Genomic DNA, 27,181 nt, shown 5'->3' with positions numbered 1-27,181 from the left:
TATTTGATGTGTTTAAGTTGTTCAGATTTGGTTAGTTGTGTTTCAGTGCCAGTGGCATCGTTTTGTAAATATACACTGGCATAGGTGTGTTGTGTTTGTTAGTGACATCATAAAGGAATTAACAGTTGTAACATTGCTCAGGAACAAAAAATATTGAATGAAAAATTGCTGAAAAGAAGCAAGTAGAGAAAAAAAATTATGTTTATGTTTAATACACGGATGTTGTCTGATTATCCCATTCATGGTTTTCTCACTGACAGTCATCACATTCAAAACAGAAGAAGAAAAAAAGCGAAATAAATTGCTTCAAATTAGTGAGTTATAAGGTTATAATGAATTCTATTATAAGTTTGACACACCTGTCACCAATTTCTTTTCAGAATTGTACATCTATAAATCTTCAATGATCCCTGACCTCATTCACAGTATTGACCTTTGACCTAAGAGACAAAACTTCCAATTTAGATGTGTATTATTGTAACTGCTTATCTTATTGGTGTTCCAACAATAATTATTTCATAACCAATGGCAAAGCATAATCCAACAGTATAAAAGATATCTGCAGCTTACATGTATGTTTCGCATGGACTGTCTGTTCTTTTTCCTAAGAAAACAATCCAGATGAGGCTGTATGTATACGAGAAATCCCATGAAGATTTGCAAAGAGTCAGGTGACATAATTACTTACAGATAAAACAGCTCATCAATGTAGCCAATCAGAGAGTTTATGTCCTACTTAACAGTCATGAACATGGCCAATCAGAGAATTGATTTCATATGAAATTTATGAATGTATAGCCAATCAGAGTTGATGTCATATGAAACAGTTTATAAACATAGCCAATCAGTGAATTGATTTCATAAATGATATTGTCTTGATGAACATAGCCAATCAGTGAATTGATTTCATAAATAATATTGTCTTGATGACCGTAGACAATCAGTGAATTGATTTCATAAAATTGTTTGATGAATGTAGCCAATCAGTGACTTGATTTCATAAATGATATTGTCTTGATGAACGTAGCCAATCAGTGACTTGATTTCATGAATGATATTGTCTTGATGAAGGTAGCCAAACAGTGACTTGATTTCATAAAATTGTCTTGATGAACGTAGCCAGGCAGTGACTTGATTTCATAATATTGCTTTGGTGAACGTAGCCAGTCAGTGGGTAGATTTGAAATAAATGAACATACTGTGAGTGATATAGATCTTATATATGATGGATGTTTCAAGTCTACTGTAGAGTTTAATTTTGTATTTGCTGTGAGGCTTACTTTATGAAGCAGACTTAATTGTCAACAGATTGGATTCATAACTATAGAAAAGATTGTTTATGATAAGATGAATACAATAATGTGAGTGTGTTTGTATGTATCATTTTGAAATTGTAAAAGTATTTCAAATTAATCCACAAATGTAGTCCTAATATCTATCCCTCTGTACCTATAGCCTCTATCCCAATGTAACCATGACGAATGTCACTTTTGTTTCCATGGATACACTATTACCTCACATACTCATAACACACCTTTCCAAGTCATACTCTTCATTACCATACTTTAATAACTCTGATGGAACGTGTCTCTTTTATGTATGCATAATGTATTCTAAACCATGGTAACCCACATCATATCAGCATATATCGAGCTGCTTCTTCAGTCAACAGTTTTAAAAACAGTTTGAAAACTTACCTTTTTAGGTCATTTTATTGCTAGTCATTTTATATATTTTACCTGTTTGCAAGTGACTCTTTTTACTAGTATTTTTCTAATATCTGGACATTTTGAACAGTTTTTCAAATAGTGTATTTTTGTTGTCTTTTATGTTTGTTTGTTTTTCCTGTCAGTTTATACAGCGCATTGTGATTATTTTTAATGTAATAAAGATTATGATTATATACATACATCCTGCCCACTTTACATACAAAGTTTTCATATCAAACACCCAGTTGAACACTGCCTCAACCCATGGTAACCCACACCATATCAGCATATTACACACATCCTGCCCACTTTACATACAAGGTTTCCATATCAAACACCCAGTTGAACACTGCCTCAACCCATGGTAACCCACACCATATCAGTGTATTACATGCATCCTGCTCACTTTACATACAAGGTTTCCATATCAAACATCCAGTTGAACACTGCCTCAACCCATGGTAACCCACACCATATCAGCATATTACACACATCCTGCCCACTTTACTTACAAAGTTTTCATATTGAACACCCAGTTGAACACTGCCTCAACCCATGGTAACCCACACCATATCAGCATATTACACACATCCTGCCCACTTTACTTACAAAGTTTTCATATTGAACACCCAGTTGAACACTGCCTCAACCCATGGTAACCCACACCATATCAGCATATTACACACATCCTGCCCACTTTACTTACAAAGTTTTCATATTGAACATCCAGTTGAACACTGCCTCAACCCATGGTAACCCACACCAGCTTTCACTACTCTGTTCTATACACATACATCCTTGGCTTGAATTGGTATGAAAGATATAAACCAATTTAATTAGGATGTCAGTAGACACAATGCAGTTGATAAGTCGAGACTTCAAGGTACTTTGTATAGTCTTCATTTCATTTCCAATCAAAGACAAATGCATAGTTTTCTCCTTCAAGAGATTCCCAGACTCGGTTAATTGATTGATTGATTGATTAATCGTGAGATGCAACATAAGTCTAGACACTGAATTAAACAAGAAAGATAATCACATCACACCAGAACTCCTCAATACCACTGAATCTAACCAACTGTGTCTTATTTGTACATATCAATGTATATATACGGTATACACACCTCAGCCAATTCCAACCGCACCTAACCAGGATGCTTTGTTGCAAAAACAATTTTGTGAAAATCACGATTTTCCAAGATAAATAACTTGAAGGGTAGCCTGGTTTAAGAAGTGAGGTGGATTTGAAAAATTAAAAGACTTGAAAGAAAGATAATTTTTGACTGAACCAACCAAACCACACTTTTTAACAAGACTGGAATGTGTGGAAAGTTATTTGAGAAATGACATGCGTGTGACTTTTTTAAGAAAAAAATATAAATCGATCGACACGAACATTTTAAGGAGAGGGGAACCATCAGAATATTTGCGAGTATATTTCAACAGATTCGATCATCTTACTGTACATGAGACATTACCAAGTTTACAGAAAGAGTTTTATAGAAATGGCAAATACACATTAAATATATAATTCATTTTATACAAAGGCTAACGTAGATCTTAAAAATGTCAGTACCAAGTGTTGAAAAATGGCAAGTTCGGATTAAATATATAATTCATTTCATGCTAAGGCCAACATAGAGCTTACAAAAATGCTACGAAGCGTTAAAAATGAGCCAACATAGAGCAAACCAAAATAATACCAGTGTCAGAAAGTCCAGATTAGATAAATAATTCATTTGATACAAAGGTTAATAATATAGAGCTTACAAAAACGCTATGAAATGTTAAAAATTGAATACCCAGATTAAATATAATTCAAGTATTCCAAAGGCCAACTTTAGAGCTCACATTTCAATATCTTATTATCAAATACAAACAAAATGTTAACACTGTGAAACTGAATGAGAGATCTGGCATAGATTTGTTTTACAATGCAATTCCAGCATTTATTTATTATTTATTTATTTATAAGTCAACATCTGACAGGCACAAAGTTCCCACTCTAGCGAGCTGATAAACAAAATACATAAAAACACAATATATAACATAAACACATATAAACACTACTAGGATACAAAAACAATCAATTAATCACTGTGAAATATGTATTATGATCAAGACATGCATAGACTCATTTTATATACAGAGAAATTAAAAATAAATGTTACACCAAACAACCTTTGAGAATGTTTTTGCATTTTACATGTCCATTTGGGTCATGTAGTGATTATTTGTAATATGATGATGAAATGATTGAATTATTAATGGACACTGTAGTCAGTGACCTTCCAAACATCACCTCAAAATATGTCACCTGGGTATCTTTCAGAGAAATGCCTTCACCCAGCTGATTGACATTTATAGATTCCATGAAATCTTGTTTGTATTATCGGCAGATTTTAATACTGTGGTTCATAAGACTCTGTAAGCTGACCAGTTGACCTTAAAATGCTGAGTATATAGAACTGACCATTTTTCCGTCTGTTGTCGGTAAATGTCTTAAGATGTAGATGGGTAATTTAGTATCGTTCTTGGTGGTTTCGTCATCTTAAGCGATGTTGAGTAATACCTCAATGTGTCCCCAGTGCTTTAGAGCTTACAACTCTGCCACTCTACTGTGAGCTGTGAATTGTTATGCATGCTGATAAACTACAGCTTGGAAGAATCTACTATTTTGAGGGGTGTATAAGTGTGCACCTTAGCCACTTGCCATGTCATTACTGTGTTATTGGCTTTGCCGACTACCTAAAGTCTATATGGATGTATGACTAGGTGTTTGCTGTCTGTTAATGTGTGGTTTTTTGTACAGAAGATACTAGACAGATTTGACTATAAGATTCACTTGTGAAATCGTTGAAATGTTTGAACAGTGCTGTGACAACAAGGAAATGGGCTTCAACTATTCAGTAAGTACTAGCCATTTGGTTGTTATGTTAGTGTAGCTAAGAGATATAGTTATTAGTTGTACCATTTCGTTGCAGTCAGTTCAAATCTTCCTTTACATATGTTGTACAGATGTGACGCTATAGCAAAACATACTAAATTTGGCCACAAGAGTGTTCTAATGTTGTAATCACAGGTAACGTTAAATAAGTGTGAAGTACCCCAGTTATGACCCCCCCCCCCCATAAAAAAAAATCATTATGATCAAATACTAAATTTTAGCAGGTTTATATCCCTCTTTACTGCCCCAGTACCATCTGAAACTATAAACTGAATGTACCATCTAGAACTATATTTAACTGAATGCATGAAAACGATCTATGAATTTCAAGATATAGCTTTTGTCGTTTCTGGGTTACTAAACCCTCATATTAGAAATACCAATGGTAGCATTGAAAGACTCTCCAAAAATGATATGTTAGTCAGTTATTGCTGTAGAAAAATTGAAATGGTGTACAGATAATATTTGCACAATATACTGTTTCTAATAAAGTCAGAGGCCAGAATGTCTGATCAAATACACACAAAGAATCTATACTTTATTAATACCTGGTAAGTTCACTCACTCAGACCATAAAATCTAGCTGGTAAATCAGAAGACATTCCTCAGCTGTACATAAAAAATCATACAAACTTTCTTGGGCAAAAATGTAATTTAAAAAAAAAAATTTAAATCTGAAAAATAAGAATCAAAACCAACACGTTGAGGAAGGTAAAATGCATCAAATTTATGAAATAAGAAAGTAAAGAGTATCCTGTTTTAGAAGGAAAACACTATCATATGCAGTCTAATAATACTCCTACTTTGTATAAATCTATATTGATTCGGCCTCCTATTGCACAGTTGATTCTTGTTATCTTAATTTGAAATCACATATGATATTTGATGCACCCAGGATGCTTCACAAAATGAAATATATATATCTACACAAACCATTTTGCATTCTCTTATTACATTTCAAAAATCTGTTTTCATATATTAGTACAGGTAATCGTTTAAGATCAGTATGACTTTGTTTGGTGAAATAATTTGACATAGATCTGTGTCTCCTAATTTTAGTGTTTTAGTAAATTTAGGTCATTCTATCGTGTCCACACTAGGGATGACACAGAAAAAGATATACAGTGTTTTAATTTATGAATTGTACGCTAAATGTTTTCTAAGTAATGCTTATACTGTAATGAGTGTAATGGTCTCATTTATCAGTGCGCTGTCTAGTTTCAGTACACACTGTAATTCTATACAACTCATTTAGACCATCAATAGTAAGGTGCATACATTGTAATTCTATGCAACTCATCCAGACCATCAGTAGTAAAGCATATACTGTAATTCTATGCAATTCATTTAGACCATCAATAGTAAGGTGCATATATTGCAATTCTATGCAACTCATCCAGACCATCAATAGTAAGGTACAAATACTGTAATTCTATGCAACTCATTTAGACCATCAATAGTAAGGTACATATACTGCAATTCTATGCAACTCATTTAGCCCATCGATAGTAACATGCTATATATTGTACTTCTATGCAACTTATCCAAGCCATTAGTAGTAAGGTTGAGACTGTAATATTATACAATTCGTCGCAGCCATCAAATATGAATTTTCCCCTGTGTATAATAGTTAGATATGGAATTTGCTTCAGTAAAAGTTAAGAAATAAAAGATTGAAAGATAGATATACAAAGAAAGACAAGGGTGTAAAGATTAATGGAATGTGTAGAGAGGAGAGAAATTAATGGGAAAAATATGTTTGAAAGAAAGGGAACAAAAGAGGGACAGAGTGTCTACATAAACATGGACATATATTTTGAGAAAGGGCAATCAAAAGAAGAAAATGCAAGAGTATTCCTTTAAATCAATAGTCAGTGAAGTAGAGAGACTGGATATATTTACCACTTATAATGCGATGGAGTGTAGCCTTGTCCTTGCTGAGGTGTTAGTCCATGTACAGAACATAGATAAAGTCAATTAATCACTGATGTGTCAATGTCTACTGTCAAGAATTATATACCCGGTAGTCACTGATCTATTTTCAATGCACGTTTTTAAGTGCCAGTCATTTGTTTATGTAATGTATCATTTATTTTGTGTGATGTGAAGAAATGAAACATCTTCATAATTATGAGTCAAAATTATATTTTGAAATGAAAATGTTTTTGCAATGATAAGAGTTGTATGTAATTTCTTACCAACAACATTTGCATTAATTAGTAGTTAAAATAGTGGGCTGTACATCAACATTGAATTGTTAGAATTTGTACAGCACAGGCAAGGGATACTGAAAATCTTTTCTTTCTTTTTTTAAAAAGAGGAAATATTCATGAATGAAGGCACCTCTGGCTGTGATAGATTTGTAGACAAACACACCTGAGATACAATGTACTTAGTATTTGCATTGACAATTATAAGAATTTCTAACTATTGATCAGTGTTTATGAGTCCAATATTTGAATATTTTGTACCCACTGGGCAAGTAAATTTATTTAGTTTGCAATTGGCAGTATTGATGGCTTTTGTGCTGCTGGTCAATTGGGAACGTTCTATAAACAAATTGAACATTTATCATTATTGTAACTGTACTTGTTAAAATTGACTAGGTCACATGGGCCTGCAGGCTTAGTCAGAACAAATTGGGCACTTATATTGTAAGCTCTTAAAAATTTGATTTGTTTCAGAAAGTTTGAGGAATTCCATAACAGAAGATAGTTATTTTATAGTACACTAACATGTGGGGAATCTCCATGTAGATTCTCCACAATTTAACAACATTATATGTAAGTAAACTACTAAATTACAGCCTTCTGTTTGGAATTTTTTAAACTTTCCTAAAAACCATCAAATTTAAGATTTCTGTTGAACCTTACATAAATTTTGCCCTAAACAGAGATACTTCTTTCTGTGTTTAAAAACAAGTATGGAACTAGATTTGCCAACATATTGCCAATAACACAAGTCTGTTGAGGATTAAAAATACAAGGGGCAAGAGAAAAGACTTATAGGTAGTTTGTATTTATAGAAATCAAGACAGGAGGTGATATTTTTCTAAATCTTTAACTCCGTGATGATTGAAGGAAATTTTACACAATTTTCGGACCCGACCAGACATGTCGATCGTAGGTCACCAGGGAAATTAAGAGTTTACAGTATTGAGTTGAAACCCTGCAAACAAGGAGCTCTTTTGTCATTTGGACTGTTGACGCAGTATGTCATACATTGAGATAGCTAGTCTCATTATGTGTGATTAGTCTTGAAAACAGCCAAGGAAAATCACCCTGGCCTGGTTTATCGTATGGCATACGTTATTATCTCAGTACTGAAATCAGTCAACGTGGTTTGTTTATCAAGTGGACAGATGTCGTATACATGGCTTGTTTATCAATCGTACAACTGTTATGAAACAACTGACTCCTGAAATCAGTGTATGTGATTGTTTGCAAATTCAGCAACATGGAACCATCTTCAAAGTAATATGCATCAGTTGTTGAGCTTTTAACAAAGACAATTCCTTAATCAAGAGAAAATTTTATTAAATTCAGTCTTATGAGACCACAGAATTCAGTATTTGACTTTCTTCAGAAGCTGACATTGTATGTGTTATGCATCATACGTTCTATATTGTCCAGTGATTATGGTTCGTACCTCCATATGAAAAAAAAACACTTGTCTTCGAATAATTCCATACCAAAATTTTACCATTTCATCATTGCAGACATTTCATACTGTATGTACGTACGTACAACAGTTCTGTTCAGATTCCATTTACTGAATAGATAGGCACACCATGATGAGTGCAGTACTTGTGATTAGGTATGGCCCATTTATGTGAATGTTTGATATGTCGTGATGTCAATTACAAGGCCATTTATTTCTATAATGACATCAACACTTGACTAATGAAGTGTTTGTTTCACTGAGAATATCAATGAAGTTACAGTTATTGTTTGTGTAAATGAAATAGTTACATAATGATATCCATCATAATCAGATTAGTATATGAATTGTTGATGTACTCTCAGTGAATATGAAAAAGGGAAAGATAATCTATGATGAAAAACATACATAAACAAAGAGAAAATAATAAATCAGTTGTAGATAAAATAACCATGTGCAAAGAATACATCTAAATAAAACATCGAATCAGAGCTACTTAGTATAACAGTTGTGAAAAAGATCTGAAATATTTCTGAAAATATACAGAAATGATACATGGAGGTTGCTCCTTGTGATAACAATATCATTGGCCTATGTGTTCCTGTCCAGCTGATTCACCATGTACAGATAGATGTGGATATTTCTGTAGTGTATGTGACTCAATACAGTTTCATGCTTAGTCTACAACTTGAGTTCATCTCTGTAAATACTGTTTCATGCTTAGTCTGTGGCTAGTGTTCATCTCTGTAAATTCTGAATTCATCTTATCGTCTACAACCTGACAGTATCGCTGTGAAGACTAAATTCAATTCTTGTATTTGTATTGAAGTAATTACATTATCGTTTCCCAGTAGGGAAGCCAATACGTTTTCTTTACTCGCCAGCTTATTCTTACGAAATAGTGAAATAATTGCTACCATCAGACAACACATCAGGTACAGGTTTTTGTGTTCTTTTCAACCCGCTGACAGCATTTGAAATGAACATTGACAAGTGTAGCGTACCCAATATTGGATTGTTATTGAATGTCGTTGATTGCGGTGTCGTTGATTTCAATGAATTTCCTGGACTGTTTTCTGATACTTCATCTCGTTTTAAGTATAATAATTTCTCCTTTTTATCACAAAGATTTAGGAATCAGAGGGTTGGTAATTCAATATTCTGTACAGTCAAGATAATTATGAAATGGTCCCTAATTCTCAACACATAAAATTGATGAAAACAAGCTACATTTATTATGTCTTGGTGTATCTGTCCATTTAAGAACACATATTGTACAGAGAAAGTCAAATATTTAGGAGAGGCTTTTGACAATTTTTCATCAAAAAATAACGTTGTCCTAAAAAGTGTACAAGCAAGAGTTACTCTTTTAGGTATGCTGAGGGCTAAATGGCATATTAGGAGTTTTGTAATGTCAGTCAGTGAGTTAATTGACAATATTACCGAGGCAGCTGATTTAATAGACAAAGTAACATGCAGTTAGTTACATGTGTCTATTTCATGTAAGTCTGACATCTAGTATAAACACAGGGTTAAGTCTATTTCATGCAAGTCTGACATCTAGTCTAACACAGGGTTAAATCTATTTCATGCAAGTTTGATATATAGTGTAACACAGGGTTAGTCCATTTCATGCAAGTTTATATGTCTATTGCATGCTATATATTAAACAGAGTACTACTCATGTTCGTCTATTTCATGCAATAATGCAGGGTCTATTTCATGTGATATAACACAGGGTAATCTCAAGATATGTAATAATTGTAAAGTGCTTTGACACGGCATGGGAAAGCGCTATATAAGAACCCAACATTATTATTATTATGTCTATTTCATGCGATATAACACAGGGTAATACTCAATGTATAGCTATTTCATGTGATGTAACACAGAGCAAATACTCATATATGGCTATTTCATGTGATGTAACACAGTACAAATACTCGTATATGGCTATTTCATGTGATGTAACACAGAACAAATACTCGTATATGGCTATTTCATGTGATATAACACAGAGCAAATACTTGTATATGGCTATTTCATGTGATATAACACAGAGCAAATACTTGTATATGGCTATTTCATGTGATGTAACACAGAACAAATACTCGTATATGGCTATTTCATCTGATATACATGTAACACAGCAGGGTACTCAATGTATATCTGTTTCATGGCAATGTGACACAATTCGAAATGAATCCCTGTTTAAGGCACAGCACATAAATCATTCATTCATATTGCATCCATTTATTTATCAAAAGATGATGACATGATACTGCATGTCATTTGAGGCCTCCCTAACTGACGAAAGGAAGAATTATCAAATAAAATATAGGTATGAATAAATAATTTTTAGATTTCTTTTGTCTTTTGTCTGTGAGCAACTCCATGTAAACACCATGTCAAATAGTTGTCGATTTAATGTTCTTTTTTAATTAAAAGAGCACTCAGAAATGAAGTTTTGATTATTATTAAAGTCTGGTGTACATTATTGATATTCAGTGTGATAAATGGTATATAATTTTTGCATTTTCTTTCCGCTGTGAAATACTAGAAACATTTTGTATTTGGCAAAAAAATTTCAATAGATATGAAATTCGAATATGATAGGGTTTTTAGTCAAATCCAACTTGTAGATCATAAAAATGTTATTCATGACATATTTCTTTACAAATGGAAAATTTTAATGAATGGTAATGATACAGCATTTGTTAGCACAACCTACTTTTATGCAGTAAACCCGTCAAAAATATTGGTGACGCAGAGAATTTATAATTCACTGCTACTAATCTCTCTCTGCCAAGTAAAAGATATCAAAAGTTTGGCAAGAAACTGTAATAATATTTACAATTTTATCCAAACATATCTATAGTCTTGGATTATTTCAGATATGTATATTTATGAATTGACTTTCTTAGTCATCAAATTTATGAAATAAATGCACATTAATCATGCTAGGTGAATTGAATGAATTGTTAGGAAAAATATTCATTTGGTATTATACTTCTGTTTGAGTTGCACACCTTGTTCAAGGTCGTGACCTAAACACTTAAGGTCACCTGTGATATTTACTGATTAGGGTCATAGCTTTATTCCTCAGGCACTTGTGTATTGTATTACAGTAGGTTGTGAATTTCATAATGGAATTTATGCATATGGAACATGCTTAATTCGGTAAATTGCTATTAATAATGGTATAATGACGTACTATAATAATGTAAGGCTGCGTGCGTTTGTGATTAAACAAGTCTATGCTGGTTACTTTACATATATATTATGTGTTGGTGATGACAGAGAGGTGTAACTTTTACAGGTATGTCCGACAGATGTTGATGAAAATATCTATTAACGGTACTGTGTGTTTGCTGTGGTTTCACAACCCATAGAACATGTATTTCAGGTAAATTGAATGCGGTTTCCTTTTTCAGTCAACCTTTCATTTGGTTAAAATATGGCATCTTTTTAGTGTTTGTGCAATATCCACCCATAAATGATAAAGTGTATTTGTTAGGTTTCACCACTGTAGTAACATGAATAGGGAAATCTTGCAGTGTGGTCTATTCAGATTGCCGATATGTCTCACTGTCTCAATGATGAAGAAAATCATTGTTAAAATATGTCTTTTGAAATGCGACTTCAGTGACACAAGGATGATGAATACAGGTGGGAATTATAATATAATGATATCACTTTTGAGTCATTGTTCAATTCAAAGTGTTTTACAATTACTGTAAACCAGGATATTTTCACCACTAGGAAATTTTGCGATTTTACTGTCTTCAACTAATTCTCAAAGACTAATTAATGTTGACAATTTTCTAAGCTGATGCAGTGTTTTTTTAATCCAAGAAGGCCTTTTAGCCATTAGTGCTTATTTTGAATTTGTTTTTTCCCAGCCAAAACAAATGAATGCAAGCTACCAGTCTTTATATTAGAGAAAGTGTCCAAGTTTACAGTATTACACAGAGCATTGACCTATAGACTGACTTTACTACCCTAAACAATCTACTGTGTACTTAATAGTGCAAGAGTTGTTGATAATATATGTGTATGTGTAACTGCTTACGGTACATGTTGTCAGACAAATAGCTATTAGTACATGCAATCACTAGTCGTATGTATTATATGTATTATATCATATAGAATATTTATCAGGATTATTCTAGGGTGGATGATTTCAATATGTCAGTGTTGCTTCAACAACAAAAAGATTGTGAATAAAAAGGAAAAAACCTGAGTCAATTGATAATCCTCCTGTGAGCAGGAAATGAAAATATGAGCGATGTAGATCATAAAGCGTTGACATTTATCGCAGGAAATATTATAGTTTGATCTATTTTGGTATGATTAGATTGTCAGTATACTATTGTTCATTGTTGAATTGTGCAGAAAACTGACATTTGAACAGGAAGGTGTGTTACTTTTAGTATAAAGAATGTTGATGTCATTGTACAAGCTTAGATCGTACTTTTTACCTCTGAATGGTTCACGAAAGTTACTTACATATGAAACCCCAATTAAATTGTTCCAGTATAAATGTCAATCTATGCCTGTGATGCCAATCCAAATCATCTTCTGGCATTGTTTGTGAGTGCATGTGTGGCATACTCGGGGTATTTGAATGAGTGCTTGCAGTGTTCCATGCAGCCGTACAAAATTAAGCGTAGCTAGTGAAAGTGCAGCAGAACACACTGCAAACACAAGTGCAAATATCTCTAAGTACCCACACTGGTACTCACTCGACATAAAGTTCTATTACTACTATATAGTATGTTTATCCAAATAGCAAATTTCCATAAAAAATGAGCGATGCGATCATGCACTTTCTTGTAGTTTTACAATAACTTATCATGCCCCTCTTTTGCATATCATTTACATGTGGGTATGCAATAATGTTTTCAGTATTGCACTGCAGTGTATGCATGTGTGCACTGGTGCAATTAATCGCTGATACATATGTGACAATAGGGGTTACCTTGCCATTGTACATGTATACATATACTAAATTATGACATCAAATTGTTTTTGTATTGTTCTGGTCAATTATAATTCAGATAGTAGATATTGTTACCTATTAATATGCAGCCCCCCCCCCCAAAAAAAAAAAAAAATGAAAAAAAAGACAGCAATAACAAAAATGGATAAACTGAGTATGTCCCTTGAAATGTTTGTAAACTTCCTGGTTTTAATATACACCACAAAGTTTATGTGAAAAACAACCAGAAAAAGTAACTATTGATACAAAGACATTATCTTGTAGTTTCCATGGTAATGTATTATTTATAGTAAGACTAAATGCGTTTACAGACATTTATGAATAAGGTACTCTTAACTTATGCTGTATCAGTAGTACTGATAACGCACCATATGGTATTAGAAACATCACATTTTAAGAAATGTGTTTTCTTTCACGCTGATGGTAGACATGTACAGACTTGTAATATAGTCACTACTAGAAATGATATTCAGACAATTTGTTTCCTCCAGTGGTTTTACTAAATCAATATTTGTATACTATTTGGAAAGAACAGTGTTTCTTTACTCCAGTGGCTTTGCCAAGTTGTTGTGTAATCAACTGTTCATATAATAGTTGGTAAGATAATTTGTTCTTTCCGCTAATGGCTTGCCCCAGTTGTACTGTTATCACTTATTCATGTAATAGTTGGGGGAAAAAAGTATTTCTTTCCTTCTAATGGCTTTGCTGAATTGTATTGTGATCAGCTGTTGACGTAATAATTCGAAAGAAAACAGTTTTTGTCCTCCAGCGGTGTTTGCTTAGTTGCAGTCAGCAGTTGACAATATATTGAGAAAGAAAGTATTTTATTACTTCCAACGATTTTGCTGAACTTACTGCAATCAGTTGATGTGATATTGATGAAGGAAAGGGTTTTGTTTCCTTTGATACCCCTGTTCAACTCTACTGTAATCAGAAGTAGACACATTATTGAAAGTGTATTGATTCTACAACAAATTGAGATTGTACCTTAGCAGATGTACTACTGGGAACTAAGGTTAAAAGTAATTGAATTTGGAGTAGATCAGGGGAGGTGATGCAGATTTCCATAAAGTCTTATTCTGTTTCCATGGAGATGCACGAAACTGGTCACTAAAGTTCAACTATCCCTCTACCAATATTTAACATAGCGTATGTTTTTTTTAAAATATTGAATCATTCAGAAAGGAAATATTCTGCTCATTATAAAAGATAATCTTGCAATTATAATGACTACTTGAAACTAGATAATTCAGTCTCTAGTGAATAAAGTATTGTATTTTATCATTATAAACTTTGATATTATCTCTCCATAATCTATTTAACTCCCAATCCAGTTTTTGAATTTTTTGTGTGAATTTCCTTGCTCTTGAGAAAGTCATGTTTGATGGATGAGATGAAATAAGCATACAATACTTCACCATGTTTTGTATATGAAGGAGAAATAATCAATTCCTTTATTTTTAGAAATGCGGATTTCACAAAGTCTCATATGACATGTTTTCCCTTGAGTTTTCTACGATAATTTAATCACCAGCAGTTCATATGTACCTAACCAAGGTTGGATTGGATTGAATGCATGTATTAAAATATTAGACCCTGTTAGCAATTTTCTTTCCTTATTTATTCCTGGTTTTGAACAGTAGTAAATGTGTTGCTTTCCTGATTAAAGGTGTCATAGACCAACCTTAGGGAACACAACATTTCAAGATATCAGTTAGTAGTTGAGTAACTGCCAGTTATCAAATATTAGACTAACACTAACAGTCAAGATTATATATTTTTAAAATTTTACAGATTGCAGACTGTATATTTTCATTTGATCTTTAAGATGCCAGGTGAAATCATATCAAATTAGGTGAACTGATGTAGCAGATTGCTCACATATTTCTGTAGTAATAACACACCAATATGTAACATCGAGTAAACCGTGAATATTAGCAATAAAGCATGCAACATATGTTTAGCAACATGAAATTAGGAAGCAATTTATCAAAATTACATCACACTTACATCAAAGAAAAGAAATGAATTTCTTTTCATTTTTTTATATGGAATATACATCCTGCTGCTGTGACACCCTTCTCAGTGACCTTCACAGCGTTTTGTGAAGTACATTTCAACTGTAATTACATCATTACATAGCCGTGAGACAGTCTATTTCCTTTTAACCAATTTCCGAGGATAGATCATAAGATGGATTAGAAAGTAATATCGTAGTAGTTATGGGAAAGGTTACATGCATTGAGTACTCCATGTCATTGGTTGTGCATGGTTAATACAATGGAAATAGCTGTTAATGTGCAGTGCACCAAACTAAAAGGCATTATAGACAGGAATGTAGAACAGTAGGCTAACTTTACTGAATCTAATCAGTGGCATAAAATGTAACCATGGACCAACTGTATGATAGACACATCTTTGTATCAAGTTAGGGAGTTAGAGGTCAATATAAACAATAAAAATACATTTAGAGTACCTAGCATACATTTAGATTGTATCATCTGTACTTTCTATATATGTCTATGTTTACATATTACCTGAGGAGAGTGTTATAAAGTCAGTATTCTTTAAATATCGACTGGATGGTGGTACTGTTTCGAAGTATGTACTGATAACCAACTGTGCATACATTTGCCATATAATGTTAAGTTGTGGAAGAAATAAATATTACTTATTCTTAAAAGATAACACTAGGTGTAAAACATGACTTTGCAACAGGATTCCTACAAATCCTCATATACATGAAGCTGTGAACTATTACAACTGGTATAGGGGTGACAGTGGGGTCTCAGTGCTTTAACTACTGCAATCTAAGTAAAAATGCTGACCCGCATGTAAGATAGTAACTACATGATGTATGTGAGTGACTACAGCAGTTGTTAGATTAATGGAACTGTTTGCTCTCCATGATGACACTGCTGATACATATACTCTGCCGAAATGAAGGCACTTATACTTTCGATGGTTCTGACAAATTGAAAGTGAGGTGTAAAACGGGAACCATTACCAAGACGTTTTCCCCTTATGAACTCAGGTGGTAAGAGAGAATGTTAACAGGAGGAAATAAGCCAATGATTTTCTCGTAATTGCTCTTCTAAATGGATTGGTATGTGTATATGCAAAGCTTTCAGGCACTCTATTAACTTGACAACTCTAGCATGCTGTCAAAATGGTATAGTTCTGTCGAGAAAAAGTACTCATCCTATGGCATGTGACGTCAAAACGTAGACAACTTCACATCATGTCCAATCATTATTTTCCCATATGGAATCACCTCTGGTTGAAAGGTTTTCGTAGGCTTATAAATTATCATTGTAATCACCTAGATGAACTTTTACTGAGATTTTTAGCTGTAAAGTTCAGGCTTGTTAATCATTCTTATCTCGATGGTATACCCTTTGAACTGTGAAACGTTATGATTTATACAACTCAAGTAGTATATATAACATGTTAAATGCAGCTAGAGCAGATTTAGCATCCAGACAAGACTGATATAACAGTCAGGGAGCCATGATTTGTGAAATCAACTCACTGTAAAACAGTAGATGTGAATTTATAGTTAAAGGAATTTAGCTATGTGTATAACTCACAGCAAATCAGCAGATGTGATGTAACAGACAGGGAGCCAGGAGTTGTGGAATTAGCTCACAAGAAGTCAGTAGAACTGATTTACAGGTAGGATTTTAGAAATAACTAAACAAGATAGCAGATTTCTTGTAACAGACAGAAAGCCAGGTGTTGTGGAATTTACTCTGAGCAAATCAGCAGAACTGATTTTGCAGTCAAAGAGCCAAGATTTGTGGAATTAACTTTTATAGCTAATCAGCAGATTTTATGTAACTGTAAGGTAGCCAAGGTCTACCATTTGGCCAGGAGTAATAAAAACATTACAGATTGAAGATTACTGGAATTTGTTTACAGCAAATTACAAACTTTCAACTGGTTTCTACATCGAAGGTCTGTGTATTGAATGCTTAATCTCCTCAATACTGAGTCCTGTATTTCATAAGAATTTACAAAATGTAACTTTGTAGGTGAATCAAATCTGTCAAGTTGGCTAGGTAGGAATTCAATGCCTGTTTGTCAGATACAAATCTTTCAACAGATTTCTTCACATTCCTATAGTCTGCATTCATGTAAGAAAGGTAGAAATGTAGCCATGTCATGATATATTGAAAGTATAAACTTAAGACTCTTCCTAAAGGCTTTTTGTCTCAAGAAAATTGTTAATAATTGAATTTTATTTTATTTTATTTTTTGTGTTCTACTTTACTCATAAACAAATCAAGGATGTTACTTCAAGATGAAAAGTAGATTTTTTACAGACATATCGATGTCAAATGTGTGGCTTATACATGTCCAGTCACTGATCACTTGTAAATACTTGAGCAGCAGATTACAAAAAAAAAGTCAAATATTTACATGTAATTTAATCAATCGATCAGGCAAAGAAATTGTAGAGTGCCAGTCTTCCAGTGCTATGTAAAGTTCAGATGCACTGTACAATTAGCCAGGAGAATAGCTAATTGGCACCATGGTGAAGTACAAGAGCTGATGTTCCATTAAAAACACCAGGAGAACACAATAACTTCAATTAAGAACGACATTTCAACAGTATTGTGTGGTTTGGGTGACTAAAATTTGATCTGAGTTTTAAGACTTCACAGTATTTTGCAACTCTTGGGATGGCCTTTCTTGTAAATATAATGAAACAAGACAAGCAATTTTACAAAGTACATTCATCTGATTAATAATTGAATTTGATGCTAACTTAAGTTGATATGGCAAATCAAACAAACAAAAATTTTGTAAAATGCTCAATTTAAATTTGTTAACAGTAACTAGCCATGACAGGCTGTAGTCGTCTAGGGTCATACATGCATTATATTACAAGAAGTGAATAGACCTTCCAAATGTATGATTTCTTGGCTCTGTCCTGTGTTTCTCTAGCTTGATAAACTTAAAAAATGTGTAGTTTTGGAAAAGTGCTGTAGTGTTTTGTTACATTTTGATGGAGTTTTCAAAGTTTTGTATCATGTCCAATCAGGTAACTCCTGCTTATTTTACTCTACAAATAAAGCAATAAATGTTCTTTTGCTAAAAATAAGAGAGTCATCACTAGTTCTTCATTGTCAGCTATACTGTAAACCTGGAAATGTTCACTAAAGACATTTCACTAGAAAACAAAAACACCAAAATTATAAGTAGTGACTAAAATGCTTTCTTGTACCTGAACACAATGTACCAGTCTGGTAATTAGTAAATATTAGTCTTTCAGAACTAGCTGAAGACTGTAAAATTGCAAAATCTTCTAAGTTTACGGTATTTATTCTCTTCATTATACAAAGGGTATCACTGTACTTCTATATCATATATCTTGAGTCATTGAATATAAAACAGATAATATTTCTAATCCAGGTTTCACACATAGAGATATTTACAGTACAGGGAAACTAGATTCTGGGAAAGACAGGTTTCTTAGAAAAAACCCACTTTAATAAATAAGTACAAAATGTCTGAAATTCAAACCAGTTTGGTGTAACAGAATAGCAGTTATATAAAAAAACTGGTTACATCTTATAGATATGTCATGCCCTTCAAACAAGACAACCTAAAAATTGGTTATCAGTCTGTATGTAAATTGTTTGCTGTTTTTCATACAAAATATACAGTGACTGAAAAAAAAAAGATTACATATATATGACTTACCTCATAAACCGAAGGTGTGTAACACAGTTCATAATAACAGGACAATGAATTGATAAACTTTGTGGTTGTGGAGTCTATCGCTGACACAAATAACTTTTTTTTTATACTCAATCTTTTAATAATTGAAAGCAACAGTTTACCCTCATACCTCCAGTCTGGCTTTTAATAATTGAAGGCAACAATTTACCCTCAAACCTCCGGTCTGGCTTTTAATAATTCAAGGCAACAGTTTACTCTCAAGGCTCTCGTCTGTGTGAGTATGAGTTGTGTACAGTGTGGACATGTTAAAGGCAGCAGTTTACTATGTGCAAAGCTCTGGTCTGTGTAAGTTTGAGTTGTGTACAGTGTGGGTGTGTTTCAGTCTCTATGTACATGATGCATATGTATTCCCACATCTAAAGAAGTCCAAACAGACTTATGTTCTTGTCTCTGTTTACATTAAATAATAACCTAAGGAGGAAACAGATTAAAATTCAAATATGTGACATTTTTAGTCATATGTTTTGATAGTGATATGACTGGCTCAGCATACAAAGCAGTGAAATAAGAATTTTGCTTTAATATCAGATTATCTGTTTCATTCAGTATCTTTGTAAAGTTGTGAACTGTTCAAAATGCCAGAGTTGTCAACATTTTGTTTTTTGGTTACTCTTGGTCATCTTAATTATGAAATCAAAAGTTTTCTAATAGAAGTTTTGTTATTGTGTAAGCTTCATTTATTTTATCAAAAAAAGGTTTATAGGTGAAAATATTAAAAGTCTGTATTTTGTGACTGGTGAACTTATGGTATATTGTTGTTTATTTATTGCAGGCCATTAAAGAAGCCCTAGACACCATCAACCCTAGTGTGGATGCTGCCAATAAACAACAAGATGTGGTCATCTCCCAGGCAGACCCAGCTGATAAAACCAACATTGAAAAGGTGATGGACAAGCTACGTGGTGAATGGGAGAAAGTCAATCGCGAGTACAACGATCGTCATGGGTAAGATAACAGAATTGCTAGATATGCTAATTTACTACTATCTGCTGTGAGAGAGACAGTCTAGGCAAATAGTGACTTGTATTGAAACAACATAGTACTCATATCTGATGGCTTGGATAAGTATGTATTAGAATTAGTTCAATATAACAATAATGTGTATGTAGATGACAGATGAGGGGTATATCTGGCTAATTTTGACAGGACAAGTCAGTAATAACATATTGAGGCCAGAATAAACATATCAACTATGCAAAGCTGTAAGAAGTCTTGTAACAGACATGGAGCCACAAGCCATTTATCAGTTATTCATGTACCCTAACTCTCAAACGGTACTTGTTCAAGTTGAGCTGTTGAGTTCTCCTGAATCTTCATAAATATCAGTCCCAAGGGTATGATGAAGAATAAATTGTAGATATGTAGAGACAAGCTATGATGTCTTCCTTGAGATACTCAGTAGAATTGATATCAGATTTTGTATAGAGTATTAAAGTAATGGACATGTTAGACAACTATGACATCTTCCTATGGATACGGAATAAAACTGATATCAGATTTTGTATAGAGGAAACAATGATTATAATTTAGTCTTTATTTAAAGAGTTCTGTTCCTATATCTCTTCATTTTTTATGATGTAATACCTTCAATTCACATTTGCCTATCGGAACTGAATTGAACCTCAATTGGATGCATCCATAGTCATAAAATAAAAATCTTATTCAATTTTAGTCACACTCATTGATTTAAACCTATTTGACCTTAAGGAAAACCTTTTGGAGGAACAGTTGATCAATGTGGAATGATGATGGTGTCTGAATATGTAAGAGATAAAAGTTGTTTTTCCCAGGCTAAGTACGATGGTAAAAGCTTATCTGGATTGTATATTTTAAATACAGTCTTAAAGTTAGGAGACAACACTGTATGTGTACTGATGTGGAGGTAACAGGACAAGACAAATAAGAATGCAAAATATAGGGATATTATTGGTTATTGTTAATAAAAATAAGAATAAATTTTCTCAGAAAAAAAGAGAAAACAAAAAATTGAAAGTTTTCCAGTTGTTAGAACAGACACTAATTGTATGTTGGTAAGAAATTTTACAAAAGACAACTTAGTATATACAAGACTTGAATCAAAGTGTTGTCGAGCTTCACAAATATGTATTGAAAATTTCCACATGATGTTATTGTCTGGCAGGACTGTCTCAAAACTGTGAGAATGAACAACACCAGCATCACGTTTGAAGTCACACATATACATCACTGTTATCATTAATTTAATCATATATCTGCACACAGATGGATAATTTCTAAGTGAACTTTATTAATACTTGTAACTTTCACGGAGAACTATTGACAATGTACAAAGGCAGTTCATAGCAATCACTTGCTGTCTTAGTTCAAAGTACAACTGTGTATATAGTACAAACTTGCCATGTATTCTAAACTTGATGGTAATGAGTTTGCTAAGACTAACAGTCCAGGCAATAAACTTGACTAAACTGCCAGTCATTAGTATTCATGGTGTATTTCAAATTAAGTATTAACCTATTTCGTTCATTCTCTGTAGTCTGTTACTTAGTTCAAAGATAAATTGTACGATGTACTGTGGACAGCACCGTTGTAGGTTACGGTGTTATAAGAGTTTCTTCATTTTGTATTCAAACTGATATCTCCATCATGTTCAAGTAAAATGACCAATAACTAGAAAGGATAACAGCTGCAAATCTCGACGCATAGCATGATTTCACTGGTTTGTTTTTCCACTACATAAAATTCCAGTGAAAATACTTCTTATTCACAGTTGCCATACTTTTAGCAAAAAAATTTGCAGGCAAAATAGTCAATTTATTTTTAAGTGAAAATAAATAATGTATCCCACAGTGTATGAAATCAGCATTCTAGTGAATTAAGGAACGCCTGAAGACATGATATGCAAACACCTAATGACAGGTCTTATCATGTTTATTAAATGAAAGTAGCAGCAACGCGGCACCAATACCTCTTCACATGTACATTCAACTATACTACTTAAATCGTGTGAAATGACAGAATGTTTTAAACTGTACTTTATGGCTGTAGTCCTATAATGATTACATATTCTGTTCTCGTTGTAGGCGTTTTAAGAAGTCCCTGGAGCAATGGCGGCAGTTCCATTGTGACATGAAGGATCTGGCGTCATGGCTGTCAGAAGCAGAAGAGTTGATTCAGCAAACCATGACGTCCTCTGGTGAACTCGACTATGACAGAGCAAAGGCAAAACAAAAGGTACCTGAATATATGTTATGTCACTCTCTGTCTCTCTCTCTCTCTCCACTTCCCACTCTTTCTCTACTCTCATTCTTTCTCTTGTGCTCACCCCTCTCTCTTTCTCTGTCTCTGTCTCTGTCTCTGTCTGTCTTTGTCTCTCTTGCTCTCTCTCTCTCTCTCTCTCTCTCTCTCTCTCTCTCTCTCTCTCTCTCTCTCTCTCTCTCTCTCTCTCTCTCTCTCTCTCTCTCTCCACCTCTCCCCCCTCCATCCCTCTTTCTCTCCCCATTCACCCGTTCTACCATTCAGACAGTGATGATCCATCAAGTCATTTGACATTTCTTTGTTACATGATCTGTTTTAATTTCCAGCATGAGGAGTCACTACTTCCATGTAATACAATACTCCAAGGATTTGAAGTAATGTAATTTGATTAAGAATATTATCAACTTGTAATATGTTTCCTCCATCCATCACAACTAATTAGGAGTCAGTCAGTCTAAAGGACATGTTAAGATTGAACGCTATGATTCGTAAATAAATATGAAGTGGTTTAGTTACAATAGAAGTTTGACAGTGACATTTAGTCTAAGTTTGTTAATAGCCCATTTCATGTTAGTATTTACTGGCTCTGTTTGATACAACCACACAGAAACCATTCAGTGGCTCTGTTTGATACAACCACACAGAAACCATTCAGTGGCTCTGTTTGATACAACCACACAGAAACCATTCACTGGCTGTGTTTGATACAACCACACAGAAACCATTCACTGGCTGTGTTTGATACAACCACACAGAAACCATTCAGTGGCTCTGTTTGATACAACCACACAGAAACCAATAAGAAACTGCATATTCTACAAGATCACGATTTCTGGATATTTTGTGTAAATGAAGTCAAATATTGAAGTGTACTGTCAATAGATACAGATACGACGGTACCAATGTGTTGATGTCTCCTTTTGATGTCTGCATGGTGGCATGATATTTCATTTCATTTAGACAAACTTTTACAAAGAAACTGTAGTTTATTCTTGCTATTTTACAGTGCACAATGTGCAGTTTCTTATTGGTTTCTGCATGGTTGTATCATACAGAACCAGTGAATACTAATGTGGAAAAAGCTGTTTAGTGGTAACTTAACATGTGCAAACCCAATGTATTAATGTAATCATTCGGGAAACAAATATTTCTGGATTGAAATTGTCAAAGCCGAAAAAACCTAAATTAATTTGAAGTTTGATAGTTTACTTAGATTAGTGTCAACTTGTGACTGATTGATTATATTTTGATTTTAATTACTGAGTTTGTAGAATATCAAATGGTGTAAATGAACCTGGTATTAATCAAACTATGATTGATGGTCTAATTAAAGAGTTTCTATTAGTAGTAGTTGATGTATTAGCAGTGAAACATGAATGTCAGAGTGGAATAATCTGTCTCTAAAACCCCAGTTTTGCTATAAAGTGTCATACAAACCTGTGTCCACACCCAAACTATACCAGTTTTGCTACCTTCAAATGTGGAAATCCTCACTATACGAAAAGTCAAATTTACCCACCTGTGACCCACATAACTACCATATCTGTCAAGGGGTAGTATGAAACGAAGTGACAGTTTTGACTGTCTACAACCCCAAGGGGAGAGATCACCGGGGGTATAAGTCAAAGGTGTCACTTCGTCTCATACTCACCACATTTACACATCCTCTGCTAAGGTTTACCCCAGTTTACATTGTAAAGACATGGTCAAATATGACTTTTCATATAGTGCCTTATTGTTCAGAAAGTTTTATTTGAAATGAAGTGTTTCCGCACTTTTCTTTTGTTGTTCATTTGTGATTGGTTAACAGACATATACTGTGTATTCAAAGTATACTGTAGCAAATTCTTCAACCACCAAAGACCATAAAGTTACAGATGTGTCCCGGCAAACAAAAGTAACCACCAAAGACCATAAAATTACAGACTGTGTCTCTTTAAACAACAGTAACCACCAAAGACCATAAAGTTACGTACTGTGTCCACAAAAGTGTACAGTGTTGAGAGATATAAGAAAGAGCTTTCCTTTGTACAAATTTGATGAACTCCAAACTGCTTTAAACAATACTGGTTACAGATTTTTCCTCTGAAAATGCGTGCCAAGTCTTTCCAAACCCAAAAAGAAATCTGTGTGTTATATTCTCTTTACAAGAAGCTCTTTTTATTTCTGTTAAATGTAGACTAGTAGCAGACATATTGAATCCAATTGAAGATACTAATTCCTCAATATTCTGTCTGCAAAAGAGCTGACATCAAAGCCTTTATGTGTAAAGTACTACTGTAGGCAGATTTCCAATCTTCTGTATGTTTGAGATGTAAATCAGGCCAACTGTATAGTCTTTTAAGTGGAAAAGTATGGTGCCTGGACAGATGGAGACAATCTCAGTCAGACGACATGATGAGTTAGTTTGTAAGAGTTTGAGATGTAGACAGGGTTATCAGACAGGTTTATCTCTCTGTTTGTCAAATTCTAGTGAGATTTACACTTCTACATGGAGCAGTAGATATGAATACATATGGAGATAATGATGATGACAAGTTATTGACACCATGTAAGACTGTATAACGACATGCTCTATAAAGACCTGAAGATTTTATACCTTGTATTAGCTTTGCTTGTGTTATGTGGTTGACTGAAAAGTCTATTATTGACAATTAATGATTTGTAGATAGAATAACTCATAGTTCAGTTTTGGTGTTTAGTTTGTCATGTCTACATAATTTTCAACACCCATACCTTACCATCTTCAGTTACAGTGGATTTAGGGGCATTATGCAAATGTTATCAAATTGCCATCCTAGCAACAAGATCTCGCCCATAACAACAGCCAAATGGTGGCATATATGGTAAAGGTAACAACAAGACTAGATCAGCAGCAGGATAAACATACAAAACTTCAGTTGTGCTGCACCATTGGTGTTATTTTTATAAGTGATATGTTGGCACATTTATGAGTAGTCACTGAAAGCTACAATTCCTCCTTGGGTCTTTTTCTGTGATGTTATCATACATGATAATCCAGTACAAATGTACCCTTGGTTCTAGTAACTAATGAATTATGCCTGCAAAGTCCTTGGTACCTCTTTAAAATAATAATATGAGCAAGTTAGCAGAAATTATTAACCAGCCAAGTATATCTATTTAATTATATGTAATCTGGCAACCATAATGGTACATTGATTACAAATTATATTAATTTGAAATTGAACAAGAAATTATAAATCATCCCTATAAGAGTAATCGGGTGTATTGCTATCAGAAGGTAAACAAATCATAGTGGATTATTACCTTCCTTAACAGTCCATTTACTGATAGATAAAGGAGAATTGAGGTATATTTGGTGTGACAATTTCCTGGCGCTACGGCTGAATGGTTAGGAAATAGTTAGATTGGCTAATAAACTGTTAGATACAGCTGAATAGTTAGGAAATAGTTAGATTGGCTAATAAACTGTTAGTATGTCATAGTATTATGGATTATAAAGTTGTAAGTAATATAGAAGCTGTATTCTCATGAAAAGTTCACATGAAAGATGAAAGGAAAGGTTAGCTGTCAAGGTACAGAATCAGTCATTTTACTGCGTTCATAAAGCCCAAATAATACAGAGGAGGAAATCTGGTCAAATCTTTTTGGTTTCCAGATACATTAACCATGATTTTGAAGGTCTAATAGTGTAAAATATCAAGGGAAATCAAATACTAGTGTGTTTTATATACTCAGTATTAGTTTTGTCAATTAAGCTATGAATAAACATGACTTTAGTTTTTGAGTTCAAGGTTGGCAAATTCTTACCAGTGAGGGCGCCCTAAACTGTTGTCGGGAACATTTGCATGAGAATCTTAACATGTAAAGAGAGTTAACAATTTTTTATCTGGCACAAACTACCAATAAACAGACTTTTCTTTCAAAGATGGTGGCTAGTGAAATGTTTTTATTTTAGAAAGATTGTGAATACATTGAAATAACTCTTATTAAATTAAAACCTTAGTGTAAGGGAAAGGGTAAGAACTACATAAAATTGAACTAGTTTCAAACATACATTTTAGGAGCTAAGATTTCTCACTTTTGTTTTTTGTCTTCTTTTTTTTTAGACATTACTTGATGGTATAGCCACATACCAGAAAGTTGTGTCCTCCCTCAATGCCTCCGGTGAAGACATAATCCGTCAGTGCAATGCCGTTGATGCTAACCTGCTACGTGAGAAATTAGAAGGACTGAATATACGCTGGCGAAATGTGTGCGCAGAAGTCTCTGATAGAAGGGATAGGTAAGAAAATATCAGATTGAAAAAAAAGAGGAAAAGGTGGCATGGAAATATTTTAAATTGCTTAAGTTACTGTAAAAATCTTCAAAAATAAAACAAATTAAGCAATTTTCATTTCTACATTACTGCATTGTTTACTGTAAATTATTGTCTCACAACAAGGATATGTTTATCAGATAAAATGTGCTGTGAAAAAGTAAAGAGTTCTGTAGTCTTGTATATTTATGCTTCAAAACAAAACATTGACCTTGTGGAAAATGATGAACTGTCATACATTTATGGTTTACATTTATACATTATATGTATATCCAAAAGGGAACTTGCAAACCTACCATCTTGAATATCCTGAATGGTGCATCATGGGAAATGTGATCATAATATGAATCTATCAGTATTGTAAACAATCTTGTGAAATTGTTTGTACCTACAAATAATCTAGTCATGGTTACCCTGACCATTGTAGGACGTTTATTCCATCGATAACTCCAGTTTAGATATTGCTGTAACTGCAGATAATCCCATAGTCCTTTTGTGTCTGAGCATGCTCAGTCTGGATTGCAAGTTCCCTATTGGGAGGTTCACTTTACTCAATATACTAAGTAGTATCTATATATACA

The 27,181-nt window shown here is 33.5% G+C and overlaps 1 protein-coding gene across 2 annotated transcripts in view; it reads left to right on the top strand.

Moving 5' to 3' along the window:
* LOC144432563 (dystrophin-like) overlaps positions 1-27,181 on the top strand; it is a 292,959-nt gene that overhangs the window by 221,002 nt on the left and 44,776 nt on the right. For both annotated transcript variants that reach the window (XM_078120804.1, XM_078120805.1), the window contains exons 37-39: positions 19,839-20,011; positions 22,126-22,276; positions 26,392-26,567. In XM_078120804.1, the coding sequence (XP_077976930.1) occupies positions 19,839-20,011; positions 22,126-22,276; positions 26,392-26,567 (500 nt within the window). The remainder of the gene's footprint in view (positions 1-19,838; positions 20,012-22,125; positions 22,277-26,391; positions 26,568-27,181) is intronic.

Source organism: Glandiceps talaboti, chromosome 3 (genome assembly GCF_964340395.1).
Source record: "Glandiceps talaboti chromosome 3, keGlaTala1.1, whole genome shotgun sequence".
Lineage (NCBI taxonomy): Eukaryota > Metazoa > Hemichordata > Enteropneusta > Spengelidae > Glandiceps > Glandiceps talaboti.
Note: the sequence above shows the minus strand (reverse complement) of the source record. Positions and strands in the feature narration are given on the sequence as shown.